This window comes from Mus caroli, unplaced genomic scaffold (genome assembly GCF_978045245.1).
Source record: "Mus caroli unplaced genomic scaffold, Mus_caroli_1 scaffold_12, whole genome shotgun sequence".
Lineage (NCBI taxonomy): Eukaryota > Metazoa > Chordata > Mammalia > Rodentia > Muridae > Mus > Mus caroli.
Window position 1 is genome coordinate 118,030,743 of NW_028227267.1, and position 13,925 is coordinate 118,044,667.

At 44.1% G+C, this 13,925-nt stretch overlaps 1 protein-coding gene across 3 annotated transcripts in view; it reads left to right on the forward strand.

Annotated features, from left to right (window-relative positions):
• Nucleotides 1-13,925, forward strand: part of Ipo5 (importin 5) — a 52,047-nt gene that overhangs the window by 14,122 nt on the left and 24,000 nt on the right. For all 3 annotated transcript variants that reach the window (XM_021181197.2, XM_085828843.1, XM_021181195.2), the window contains 6 exons: nucleotides 393-486; nucleotides 6,680-6,760; nucleotides 9,171-9,363; nucleotides 11,269-11,371; nucleotides 12,305-12,401; nucleotides 12,741-12,845. In XM_021181197.2, coding sequence (XP_021036856.1) covers nucleotides 397-486; nucleotides 6,680-6,760; nucleotides 9,171-9,363; nucleotides 11,269-11,371; nucleotides 12,305-12,401; nucleotides 12,741-12,845 — 669 coding nt within the window. In that variant the 5' untranslated portion in view covers nucleotides 393-396. The remainder of the gene's footprint in view (nucleotides 1-392; nucleotides 487-6,679; nucleotides 6,761-9,170; nucleotides 9,364-11,268; nucleotides 11,372-12,304; nucleotides 12,402-12,740; nucleotides 12,846-13,925) is intronic.

Consider the following 13,925-nt stretch of genomic DNA (forward strand, 5'->3'; position numbering starts at 1 on the left):
TCCTCCCCACCAGCGCCCCGCGAACCCCAACCTCGTCCTAACAGCGGCCCTCTGGCCGCCACACACGCCCGCCAGCCCCGCCTCCCGGCGCGCGCTGGAGTGACGACACCGCAGGGTGCGTGACCAATCGGCGTGGCCCTCGAGGGGGGCGGCCTCGGGCACGCCTCCCACGCCGCGAGCCAATGGGACGCCGGCGTCGGCGGCCGCGGCCGGGTGAGAGGGCGCGAGGCCCCGCCCCGTCCTCCCTCGGCCCCCTCGGCCCCGCCCTTCTCGCCCGGCCCCTTATCCCCGCGCCGCCGCTGGTGCCGGTCGCCGCGCTGGGCCCGCCCCCAACCCTCCCGCCGGCCCGCCAGCGCGCCTCACAGCTCCCTCCTTCTCTCTCTCACGCCTAGCGCAATGGCGGCGGCCGCGGCGGAGCAGCAACAGTTCTACCTGCTCCTGGGAAACCTGCTCAGCCCCGACAATGTGGTCCGGAAACAGGCGGAGGTAAGCGAATCGGCGGCCCCGGCGCGCCGATCCTTCCCCTCCGCGGCCGGCCGGCTGGCCCTGGGCGCTCGTCGACCGGCCGGCCGAGCGGCGCGGGTCGGCCCGGCTGGCGGACAGCGGTCCCGCAGCCCACGTGCGCGCCTCCCGCCCGGCCCCGGCCCCGGCCCTTCCGGCCCGCGCAGCGGCGGCGGCGCCGGTTGCCTCGCCGCCGACCCGCGCACACGTGCCACCGCGCCTGACGCGCCGCGCCGCGCCGCCCCGCCCGCGGGCCCTGCACCCCAGCCCTGCTCTCCCTCCCCGCGTGGCCCACCAGCCCTCGCGGGCGGCCAGACCCCGGCAGCTCCTGACCCGTCCCGCTTCCCCCAGCACCCCAGCCGCTCCCTTCCCCATCCCAGCTCAGGGAGAACGCGTGTTCTGCCTGTCGCTGCCTTACGGCGTCTTTCCCCCGAGCCCCTTTCTGGTTTCTAAAAGGAACTGCACACGCCGGTCCCTTCAAGATCGTCTGAAGTTGCCTTTGAGGGATCCCTGCTTGACCACCTCGCTCTGCTCTTCTATCTTCGAATCTTGTTGGATCTCTAGAGATTTGGGTTTATAAACGGGATATACTGGGGGCTGTGGGTCTCTAACTGGGCCAGTGCCATCTCCTTTTCAAATAACCCAGATCGTTCTCAATCTGTCTTAGATCAAGGGTTCCATTTCAGATACAGTTATAAGCCCATTTGCAAGCTAGCAATAATAATACCATTAGCTCAATAGAAGACGGAAGATACATTGTTAGTGTTGAAGCTCAGATTTTTGTGAGGTAATTTCTAGGAAAGTTGGTAAGTGGAGCTCCTTGCGACCCATGGGTCTGAAGTTTTTTTAGGAGACTTTGAGGATGTGTGGATACCTTTACTTAAAGCAAAGATGTCTTATATAGAGCTAGTGACGTTGACATGTCTTGCTTGGACTTACCGACCTAAAGTTGGGAGCTGTCTTTTAAAACAGTTGCTAATTTCGCTTTGAGTAGAATGGATAGTCTGGCCACACTTAGTTTTTAGTAAGTAAAGAAGTTGGAGACTTAACTTCTGTGTGAAATGGTGCTTTAAACTGTCTTTTTTAATGGTACTTTTAATTGGGGGGGGGGGAATAGCGATGTTTGGCTCTAGTTTACAAGGCCTTCAAACCTGTGGCAGTCCTCCTGCCAAGTTTCCTGAGCGCACCAGTTCCCATGCCCGCCTTATTCAAGTAATTGATATACAGTGTATAGGGGGAAATTCAAAGGGTACAATTCTTAACCCACTCTCCACGTTTATTTCATGAGCCTTCCTTGAAAATGTATCTTTAAACGCTTTCGTGTATACATCATGTTACCTGAGTGGGTCTATAGTATACATAATTGTGCAAATTGAGTTTTCCCTCAGTTTATTTCACATTGACACCCAGAACATCATACATTATATAGGTAGGTGCATTCGTTATACCAGCATCTCCCTATGAGTGAGTAATCGATACTTCTAGTGCGGTCCAGGAGTACTGCACATAGAAATACGTGGATGCTTGTCTGGACGAAAGTAGTATATGTATGTAAAAGTATGCCTGTGTTCCTTGCAACAGTTTCCACTTAGGATATGATGATGCCTAAACATTTTGATACTTTCTGCAAACTCGAGGTAATTTTTTTAAACCAAAGCAAGTTCTTAATCCCACCCTATAATAGAAATTTCCATGTGTTGCAGAGCAGAACTGCTTTGTAATTATTAAGCTAGTTTAATTCTCCCCCTCCCCTCCAGTTGCTTAAGTCTATTGTCAAGCCTGGTGGGGAATCGCTCTTCTATTGAACTAAATACCAGTGTCCGGTTCAGCTTGAATTCCAATTTGGTGCCTGTTGTAAATCTTTTTATCTCTTACATCGCTTTAGGGATAGTTAGTAGCATTCAGCGCATTTTCTCATAAAGAACAAACGGAAATAAGTACTCTGTCTCTATTCCTAGTGGAAATATTTAGGCACTACCTTTTTCCTTAATATATCCTGAGGATGTATATATATAGAAAGTGAGTACTGCAACACAGAATTTTCTTAGCTTGGCAAAAGAGCAAATTCGGGGTCGGGGTGGTCCTTGATACCATATGGTGTAATAGTAAGTTGTAAATAAAACCTCCTAGAAAAGCGCAAAAAAAATGCACAAAAGCTCCTCAATTTGTTTGGGGAAATTTATAGGTAACCTAAACAAAAGGACAAAAGTCTGATAAAACAACTATGAAAATACTTTATTGAAGCTGAACAATTGGCATGGGCTCCGAGAATATATTTGTAAATTTATTCAGCCAAAATAAAAATACTTAAGTCTACAGATCAATCCCAGGCTCCTGATTAAGGTCACTGTTGCTCTTATAAGGAGGTGAACAGTGTAACTCACATTGTTACAACACATTGTTACATTTTGTTGAAGTGGTCTAAAGACTTTAAATTTTCTAAAATGTTTCTCCTTTTATTTGGGGGTGGGGGGAGAGGTTCGAGACAGGGTTTCTCTGTGTAGCCCTGGCTGTCCTGGAATTCACACTGTAGACCAGGCTGGCCTTGAACTCAGAAATCAGCCTGCCTCCCAAGTACTGGGATTAAAGGCGTGGGCCACCACGCCTGGCTCATTTATTCAGGCCATTTAATACTTTTTTTATTCTTCTTCAAATCTATAAGGCCTTTCTAACTTTACAGAAAATGTTTCTCATATTTAAGGAAACGATTTTGAGTTGGGCATATCTTTAATTCCAGCGCTGGGGAAGCCGAGTCAGGAGGATCTCTTGAGTTCAGAGCCAGCCTAATCTAGTAAGTTCCAGGCCGGCTAGCCAGGGCTGAGTAAAGAAACCCTACTTCAAAACAGCGAGGGAAGGAAAGGAAAGAAAATGATTTTGAATGTTCATGTATTGGAATACAATAATTAACCCAAATAAGGGACTAAATAAATAATTGACAAGCATTTTAAAGGCATATAGTATCTATAACTGGACATTTTATCTGATGTCTATTAATTATATATAATACACTGTAGCTATCTTAAGATGCTCCAGAAGAGGGCATCAGATCTCATTACAGATGGTTGTGAGCCACCATGTGGTTGCTGGGATTTGAACTCAGGACTTTAGTAAGTGCTCTTAACCGCTGAGCCATCTCTCCAGCCCGAATTTTCTTTTTTTATTATTTTTTATTTTATGTATGTGAGTAGTTGTCTTCATACACACCAGAAGAGAGCATCGGAACACATTACAGGTGGTTGTGAGCCACCATGTGGGTGCTGGGAATTGAACTCAGGACCTCTAGAGCAGTCAGTGCTCTTAACCACTGAGCCATCTCTCCAGCCCAGTGAATTTTAATTCTTAATATTTTTCACCAATAATAATTGTACTGAAGAAGGATAACATTGGAAAATATACTTGATTAGGGAACCAAGATATTTATAAAATAGAAGTTCCTTGCTCCCTCTTTGGCATTTCTCAGGAAAGGAACTGTCATAAAACTGATGGGGAGTGAGCAAGAGACAAGAGGAACATTTCTCCTTTGTGGGCAGGAGAGGGAGGCAAAGCTTGTAGGTTTTGATTATGTATAGTGAAATCACATAGGGTTACAATTTTAATTATGTATAGTGGAATCACATAGGGTTAGAATTTTATTTGCTCCAAGGTAGTAGTGGACACTGGACAGAAATGAAAAATGCAATCTCTGCACTGTAGAACTTAGTCTACCTAGGCTATGAAAAAGATAGACTGAACTTAGAGCTGTGTTCTAAATGTGCCTTTATCCTTGCCTGTTCTCCTAAAGTGAATGCAATAGTGTTTCCCGCCGTTGAGTATACAAATGAGAGGCCTCTTTTAGGAGTCCAAACTGAAGTTTCCCAAACTGAGTCCAAACTTCAAACTGAAGTTTCCCACTCATCCTGGAACCACGGTGACTATTTGGCATACTTTATTTATTCTCTCTCTTTTTTTTTTTTTTTTTTTTTTGTTTTTTGGTTTTTCGAGACAGGGTTTCTCTGTATAGCCCTGGCTGTCCTGGCACTCACTTTGTAGACCAGGCTGGCCTCGAACTCAGAAATCCGCCTGGCTCTGCCTCCTGAGTGCTGGGATTAAAGGCGTGCACCACCACGCCCGGCACTTTATTTATTCTCACTTTGAAAGAACTGGCTTGGTGACACCAATGCGGCTCCACCCCCACCCCAAGGATGTCAATCCCCAGAAACTGCTGGGTTTTTTCAAGAAGGATTGCCATGGAAGACTTTTTTTTTTTGGTTTTTTGAGACAGAGTTTCTCTGTGTAGCCTTGGCTGTCCTGGAACTCACTTTGTAGACCAGGCTGGTCTCAGAAATCCTCCTGCCTCTGCCTCCCAAGTGCTGGGATTAAAGGCGTGCGCCACCACCGCCCGGCTTTTATAGAACTTTTAAGTGACAGCTTTGCTGGGTTCTTTAGTTGCATTGGTAAAAGATTAAATGAAAAATTTCAAAATACCTGTCCCATTTTATAATCAGCTTATTTTTTACATAAATTATGTCATTTTAATAAATTTAGTGCAGCACCTCAGCTCTGTACACCTTTGGGCACAGTTTTCAGCTCTATTATAGATCCTGAGTTTTTTTTTACTGTGGGACTATGGGCCTTAGGTTCACCTTCCCTCACAAAAATCTGTTTGTCCTCTGACTAAAATGTTTAAGGAGTTTAAAACTTGAGTGGCCTTATATAAATAGAACTCTTGAGTTTACTAGCCTCAAGAATGAGAGCCAGAGCTGTTGATACTAGAGACATTTGAGGAATGGTTTGGTTGCCTTGGAAGCCAGGTTGTCGTCGTTGTCTTTCATTTAAGTGATTCAAGGGATAAAACTTGCTCACCTCTGCCAGTGTCACAGACATGCTATGATTCGCATTTAATGGCATAAAGGAGATAGTGGGGCAGGCTCAAAGGAGCCTTTATTTTCTCCCTGTGTCATTTCTGAACATCCAATGACAGCAAGTGAGGCCTTCAAGCTTAGGCAGCTAAGGAGCTAAGATCTACTTAGACCGCTGGCTATGATGAGGTTTCCAGGTAAATAGTACAGATGTGCTTAACTTGATCCCTGTTTAAGTGAAAAAGGCCCAGTGGTAGGCTTCTTGCACATGAATTCTTTTCCACATGAGTTGAGACTTGTTTGGGATCTATTCTAACAATTTGCTTTTTTGTTGTTTGAGATTTTAATATAATTACTACATTTCTCCCTTCTCTTTCTTCCCTGTAAACCCTCCCATGTATCCCCCCCTTTTCTAATTTGGGGCTTTAGGGAAAAAAACTTATTTTATAGCCTGCTCAGCCTCTGTTACATATATGTATGATTTTAGGACCGAGTGTTTGACACTGAAGAACCAGTTGATGTGGTCTTCCACAGAGGAATACCACATAACTCACTTTTGACTGATGCTGTCTACCTTCTTATTGCTAACACATTTGCTCCAATACTACATAAGGAGAGAAGAGAGCGTTCTCACCCACAAAACCTTTCTTAATAGATCCAGATTCAATATTGGAATTTGTTTTTGTTTTTTGTTTGATTGATTGTTTTAGCCAGATTTTTTGGGGGACTACAATCATTTGAGATGTAGAATATTCCTTCCTTGAAAAATGCAGCATAAAGAATTTGGATGCCCACCAGGCATGGTGGCCTATGCCTTTAATCCCAGCACTTGGGAGACAGAATGAGTTCGAGGCCAGCCTGGTCTACAGAGTGAGTTCCAGGACAGCCAGGGTTACACAGAGAAACCCTGTCTCGAACACCCCACCCCACCCTACCCCCCAAAAAAAAACCCCAAGATGCCCGTGGAGGCTAGAAGAGAGTATCTGTCACACGTAACTCTTGGAGCTGGATTCGTCTGTTGCTAGCTACAATGTCCATGGTAGTAGCCAAACCCAGGTCCTCTGCAAGAGCAGTGATGCTCTTAGCTACTGAGTCATCTTTCCAGCCCCACATTTGAGTTTGTTTGTTTATTGTTAACCAAAGGACATGTGTTTGAATGTATATAAATCTGAAGAGGTAAGACGAGAACTCTTTCCTTACCTGTCTGGAGTAGAGCACTTCACATCCCTAGAGAAACTGCTAACATCAGTGCTGACTGACTGCATCTTGGTCCTTATTTTGTGACTGATTTGTTCATGAGATTTTCTAACATTTTGTCCCAACTTCTCTGTCTCATGCAGGAAACCTATGAGAATATCCCAGGCCGGTCCAAGATCACATTCCTCTTACAAGCCATCAGAAACACAACCGCTGCTGAGGAGGTGATGCCTTAACCCTGACACCAACCAGCTCTCCGGGAGGGCGGGCAGTGTCGGGTGATGATGCTCAGTGCTAATAAGAATTTTAATGATTCGTACTAAATATCAGAATTTTTATAACATTCTTAAGGTAGTTAAAAGTTAGTATCTTTATATAGAATTACTTTTGGGGGGTAGGGTTTGAGACAGGGTTTCTCTACTTTTTTAAAAACAATTTTATTTAGTTAGCTTTGAGATGGGAGGTTGAACTGGAAATTCACAATTTTCCTGCCTCTGTTTCAACATGTTTGGCATTTACATAACAAATTTCTAGCTATAAAAATTGGGTTCTTTCACTGAACTATTCTAAAGGAAGAAGTTCAATTCACAAAGCATTTCGGGAGAAAATTAGATTTCCTTATTTTATGTGCGTGTAAGTGTTTTGTGTACATGCATATATACTTACCAGATAAGTGTCTATAGATTGTTGTAAACCAACATGTGGGTCCTGGAAACAAAACCAGGTCTTCCTCAAGAACGGCACGTGCTGAGCCATCTCTAGCCCCTCTACAGCATTTTAAAATATTTCAAAAATAAATTTATAAAACATTTATATCGCCATTTGTACATGAAGCGGGTGTGTTGGAGAGAAGCCCTGGAATAGGCAGTTCCTAGGGTTTCTCTGTGTAGCCCTGGCTGTCTGTCCTGGAACTCAGTCTGTAGACCAGGCTGGCCTCATTCACAGAGATCCTCCTGCCTCTGCCTCCCGAGTGCTGGGATTAAGGATGTGTGCTACCACAGCCAGCTGTTTTATATAATTTTAGAAGGACTGTTATAGTGAGGACTTAAGTGCAAGAGGAAAGGTGCCCCAGAAGAAAGCTACACCCCAGATTCTTGTTTTTTAACTATGTACGTATTCCTTTGTGTGTGCACATATATTTGGAGGCCGGGGTGACTCAGGTCCCCACAATCACTCCCCTTTATCCTTTGAGATAGGATCTCTCAATGAACCTGGAACTCACTGATTGGCTAGACTGGCTACTCAGCAAGCCCCAGGATTCCTGCAGGTTCTGGTTTTCCAGCCCTGGCATTATAAGCACATGTTCTTATACCTAGCTTTTTACAACCACTTTGCTAGCTGAGCCATCTTCCCAGTCCACCTTCTTTTTTAAAAAAGATGGTCTCAAATTATAGCCCAGGCCACCTGTAATTGTGAGTCTCCTGTATCCAGGGAGTTAGGATGTTTAGTGAATTATTGTATGAGATTCAGATTACTGGAATTTTAATGTATTTCCTCTGGTAAAAAATGACTTTTATAGTTTGCTATTCTTGTGTGTTTAGTATCTAATTTTATCGTTTCATACCATAAAGTACTTATGTGCTTACAGTATTGACTATCTCTTACTTTGGGAAGCGTTGAATGCTCAGGTCTAGAAAACCCTGCGTACAAACTTTGCATACATAGCCAGGTCAGAGGCACTCTTTGCTAACAGTTAAGCATTTGCTTGTGATATTTGATGGAAATGAAGAACACAATGTATAGTGGCCACTAGCCAGTCCTACATGCTGTCATTCAGAGTGGTATGAAGATGCTTGCAGGGTGATTAACAGTGTAACAGGAACAACTAGCTGGCTGCTTGATGGTTAACAAGGAAACTACCTGATACAGTAAAGCCAGTCACAAAGTGAAGCCATGCTAAATTCTGTGGGCATCTTGATTTGGCTCAGAGATTTAGCTGTGAAGGAACCTCTACATCCTGACTGGCATCCCCTTCAACTTTCTGTGATTAACTCAAGGAGTAATACATAGAAGTTATTATAAATGTATTCCACGGGGGTTTGTTGGTTTTGTTTTATTATTGAGACGGATTTCTCTGTGTAGCCCTCACTGTCCTAGAACGACCAGGGTGGCCTGGAACTCAGAGATCAACCTGCTTCTGCCTCCTGACTGCTGGGATAAGAGGGATGTACCTCTAACACCACCACCCAGCTCCACAGGTTTTAATATGTGGATCTAAAAATGTACACATTGAGATAGAGCAGTACATAGTAGCTACTGGGAACTTGTAGGTTTGCTCACACTAGAGAATCATAAATGGATTTCAAAGCATTTTACCAAAGAGCCTAGTGAAGAAGGGCAGTCAATGACAATAATAATCCAAACTGAGCAGAAGGTGAGGTAGGGAAGGCAAAGCCAGACGGGCGAGTGATTCACGTTCCCCCAGAAGTATCAAGTTGAATTTTCAGGTGTTTGGAGTTTCTTGCCTATGTTTTCTAGGTAGATCATTGTGACCAGAAAGAGTTGATTTTTAAAAACTAAAGGTGCTTTGAAACGAGTTATAAAAATAGGACAGTGAAACCCATCAATGGCACAGGGTTGGAAATCTTTTCTCTAGTAAGACATGAGGTTAATAACAATGTTCTCTATTTCTAGGCTAGACAAATGGCTGCTGTTCTCCTAAGACGTCTTTTGTCCTCTGCATTTGATGAAGTCTACCCAGCTCTTCCATCAGATGTCCAGACTGCCATCAAGAGTGAATTGCTAATGATCATTCAGATGGAAACACAGTCCAGCATGAGGAAGAAAATCTGTGATATTGCTGCAGAACTGGCCAGGAATTTAATAGGTGTGCGCACAGTGGGGCTCCTTAGTTGCTTCTGCATGTTAGAGACACGGTCTTCATTAGTCTTAAGTTGTCCTGGCACATGCATGTCCTGTCCTCCTGCGTGCCGTGGTTTCAAGTGTGTACTAAAGTACCTGGCCCTTGTCTCCTTTCATGTTTTGAGGCTGGCTTTTTTAAAGGCCAAGCTAGTCTCTTAACTCATGGCGGTCCTGCCTCAGCTGCCTGAGTGGGGTGAGTGGGGCAGCAGGTGAGAGAGTCAGCATGCCCAGCTTTCGGGCTTCCTCCGTTTTTTTTTGTTTTGTTTTGTTTTTGTTTTTTAACTAGAATAGTTAAAAAGGACTGTATATTCGATCAAAATGAACGTAATTATAGATTCTACGTTTAGAACCAAAAATCACAGGTATGAAATCTAATTCTAATATTTTAACAATATTAGACATTTTTTGTCTTTGATTCTGGGTCTCATTTAGCACAGGCTTGCTTTGAACTTGATAGCTACCTTCACATCCCAGATGCTGGGACTGCAGGCATGTAGTACTTCATGAATAGTTTAAAAGATTCTTAAACTATTAAAGGCGTGGTGGTGCACGCCTTTAATCCCAGCATTTGGGAGGCAGAGGCAGGCAGATTTCTGAGTTGGAGGACAGCCAGGGCTACACAGAGAAACCCTGTCTTGAAAAGCCCCCCCCCCCCAATCTTTTTTCTCTTTTCTGCAGTCTTGTACAAACCAGACAATTCTACCATTGAGCCCCCTGGGGAACCTTGTAAACGGTGTGTCAGAGGGTGTGTTTGGGTTTGGTTACTGGGTAGTTTGGTTGGTTGTTGTTTTTGGACCTATCTTAATCCCCTTGTAATGATCCCTACCTTTGCACAATGTAAGGTCCTGTTGTCTGTAGGCTTGCAGCTTGTCGGAGAGCGCTTGGCTAGTATACCCAGGAGTTAGTGCCTGAACCACAAAGGTAGAAGCAGGAATTTGGTTCTATTTTTTCTCTTTATTGTTGAGCTTTTTAAGAAGATAGTTAGATAATGGTGAGAAAGACAGAGGAAAGGGAAGAAGACACCCTTAGTTACCTGTGGCAGGCAGTCTGAGCAGGGAGTCTCCCAAGGGCCACAGCAGCTTGTATGTTTACTCCTTACGTGTCCAGGCTAACCGAAGCTTAGGGCAGTCCTCTTTCAGCCTCCCCAGGGCTGCAGCTATCTATACCTGGGCTTCTTTGCTGATTTCTTCTTTTTTTCCTTTTGCACTACTGAAGGCTGAATGTAAAGCCTCATGCGTGTTTGGCAGAAATACTTTACTACTGTCCTTAAGGTGGTCTTGAACTCGTGATTTTCCTGTCCTGTCCAAGTTAGGATTTAGGCCTGCACCAACAGGTCTGCCTTAAATTTTGTATTTTTCAGTCTTTTTAAATAAACACTGATGGCACCTTATCCCACACAGCACAGTGTATGCTGACCGCACATGACTGCTCTAATGGAGGGCAAGGCCAGGGTGGGACTATATAGTGAGGCCCTGCCTCAGTAATAATAATAACAACATCTCCAGCTTCAGGGATTCCTGGTTTTTCTCCAGTTTGAAAATAAAATTACTTTGATTTCAAGTTTGGCTCTGCCTTAACAATGGTGAAGGGAGAAGGTGTGGGTTGTGGGTATTTGTGTGACCAAATACACACATGGAAGTACTCCCTTCTCTACTGTCTGCTGACACCAACCTTTAAATGCACAGTGGTCCTCTTAACATTGCTGCTGTTATGCTTAGATTGCTTTAATGGAATGTTAATAGCGTGGGTGGAGTCTGTACTGGTGTGCGTTGTGAGTCACACAGGTGTCTACACTGGAGTGTGTTGTGAGTCACACATAAATTTATAAAGTTTGAGCTGCACATTTCATGTCTGGATTTTGTATTTCTAGATGAGGATGGCAACAACCAGTGGCCTGAAGGTTTGAAGTTCCTCTTTGATTCAGTCAGCTCACAAAACATGGGACTCCGGGAAGCTGCCCTTCACATATTTTGGTATATAATCTGTTTTAATATTTTGAACACTTTAATGTCACTAACATCTAAAACATTTTAGCTGATTGTTTTAGCCTTGCAGCTCTGAGAGTTATAATAATTTAAGTTTTGTCTGTGTTGGAAACAAGTCTGAAAGAAGAAACAGCTGTTCTTTTCACACTTGGCATTCCTCATGTGTCTGTGACAATTCTGAAGTGTTTTCACACAGGACCAAGTGTAACTTTAGAAAAACCACATTGGTGATGATATTTTGAAAATGGTAACCCCGTGGAAGATGTTTCTGGATCTCCTGTGGTCGTTTTATAATATTTTAACAGACTTGTTTGTATTTAGGAGCAGTGATTGCAGCGGCAACTGTTATGTGGTTGTCTGCTTTGTTTAAAATAAAATAGCGGGGGAGGGTATGGGGAACTTTCGGGATAGCATTGGAAATGTAAATGAGGAAAATACCTAATAAAAATATTTTAAAAAAGAAAGAAAATGTAAGGAGAAAAATTAAAAATAAATAAATAAGAAAGAAAATAGCAGCACTAGGCTAATTGTAAGCAGTATGTAATGGGTTTTAGACACATCACTGCTTTACTTTAGTAAAAGTGTTTCATTTAGTTGTTTTCCTAATGCACAGGAGACCAACTTGAATGTCCAAAACTAGACCGAAGTGGTCAAGAGTATGTGAGGATCTGAGGTGTAGCTTTTCTTGTCTCATCCTTGTTTCTTGTCAGGACATCAGCTTGTCTTCTAGTTGAGACAGGTGAAAGGAAAGCAGGGCCTGGTGCTCTCTGTGTGGCTCAGCTGCCTTCTTTTAGTTCACCCACTTAGAACACATAGTAGGTGCAATTTAAGGACTGATGAACACTGTTCAATCAGGTTTAAGTCCACACCTTGGAAAGATGGTATAGCTTTTAAAGACAAGTCTTGTGAATCATTTCCTAGGAACTTTCCTGGAATTTTTGGGAACCAACAACAGCACTATTTGGACGTCATCAAACGGATGTTAGTTCAGTGTATGCAAGATCAGGAGCATCCTTCGGTAAAACCCTTCATTTCTTCTATTACCACCAGCCTCATCAGGGCTAACCTGGGACCGGAGTTAGTGCAGTAAAGGGATGTTTCTCCTTTTTTCCGGTTTTGTTTGTTTGTGTGGGGGTGAGTTTTGGCATGTCCATGTACACAAGAAGGGGCAACTTTGCGGAGTTGAGCCTCTCCTACCTTTATGTGGGTGCTGGAACCAAGCATACGCTGCGACCCTCTTCACCATCCTGACAGGTCCCCCCACCCCCAGATTTTGACTTTTATGCCTTAAAATATAAATGCTAGATTGACTGAGTCTCTATAACCTTCTGACATGACTTCCCTCCCTCCCTTGCAGATCAGGACACTGTCTGCCAGAGCTACTGCTGCCTTCATACTTGCCAATGAGCACAATGTCGCTCTGTTCAAACACTTCGCAGACTTGCTGCCTGGATTCTTACAGGTAAGAACACACCTTCGAATAGACAGACAGCACTCCTTCCCGACGCTGGTTTTCTGGGTATTGCATCTTCATCAGTGAGCACGGACATGCGTGCCCATTGAGCTTGTCCTTGCTAGGGCTCCTGATTTGGTGAACGTCCGAAGACAAATGGAAAAATCCATTCTGTCCTCAGTCACAGGGATGAAGCTCAGACTGCAGTTTTGGCTGCAGGTGCCTTTACCCCTGAGCCAGGTCTCTGGACCCCTGAAAGGTGTTTTTGTTTTGTTTTGTTTATTGAGACATGGTCTATTTTGGTGGTGGTGGTGGTGGTGGTGGTTCGGTTCGGTTCTGTTCTGTTCTGTTTTTCAGACACAGGATTTCTCTGACTGGCCTAGAGTTCACTGTAGACCAGGCTGTCCTGGAGCTCAAAGATCTGCCTTCCCACCCTCAGACACCCACCCTAACCCCACTCCCTGGCTACAACAGGGTCTTATATAGATAGCCTAGCTTCACCTCAGACTCAAACCTCTTCTGAGTGCTATTAAGAGACAGTTTTTTGGTTGATCTTTAGGATTTTTTATGGTTTTCCTTTTGAAGGAAGATCAAGTGTAGCCTGTGTATGCCTATAGCTTGCTAACTAGCCAAGGATGATTTTGAACTTCTGAGCATCATCCTGACTCTGTCTTCTAAGTTCTAGACTTTACATCAGTTTTATGAGGTGTTGAGAATGGAATACAGGGCTTTCTGCATACTAGGCAAACACCAGCTAAGCTACATCTCAACCCTAACAGGCTTTCTTAGCCCTTAAAATAATAGTTATAAAATCTGTATGTTGTAGAGGTTGTATAAGCACTTATTTATTAAATTACCAAATAGCCTATAAGATTTCTATCGCCTTTTGTACAAGGAGAAACTGAGTAGGAAGAACAAGCTTGCCTGAGAGCACAGTCCTACAGAGTGGAGGGCTGACAGTGAGTGCAGACAGGACTGCAGAGTGCTGCCCGCTCGGCCACAGGCCTTACTGCTGTTCTTCACGTTGTTAGTTCCCACCAACAAGTTAATACTCCAAGGCTGCCTCCTGCCTTAGTCACAGATCAAAGA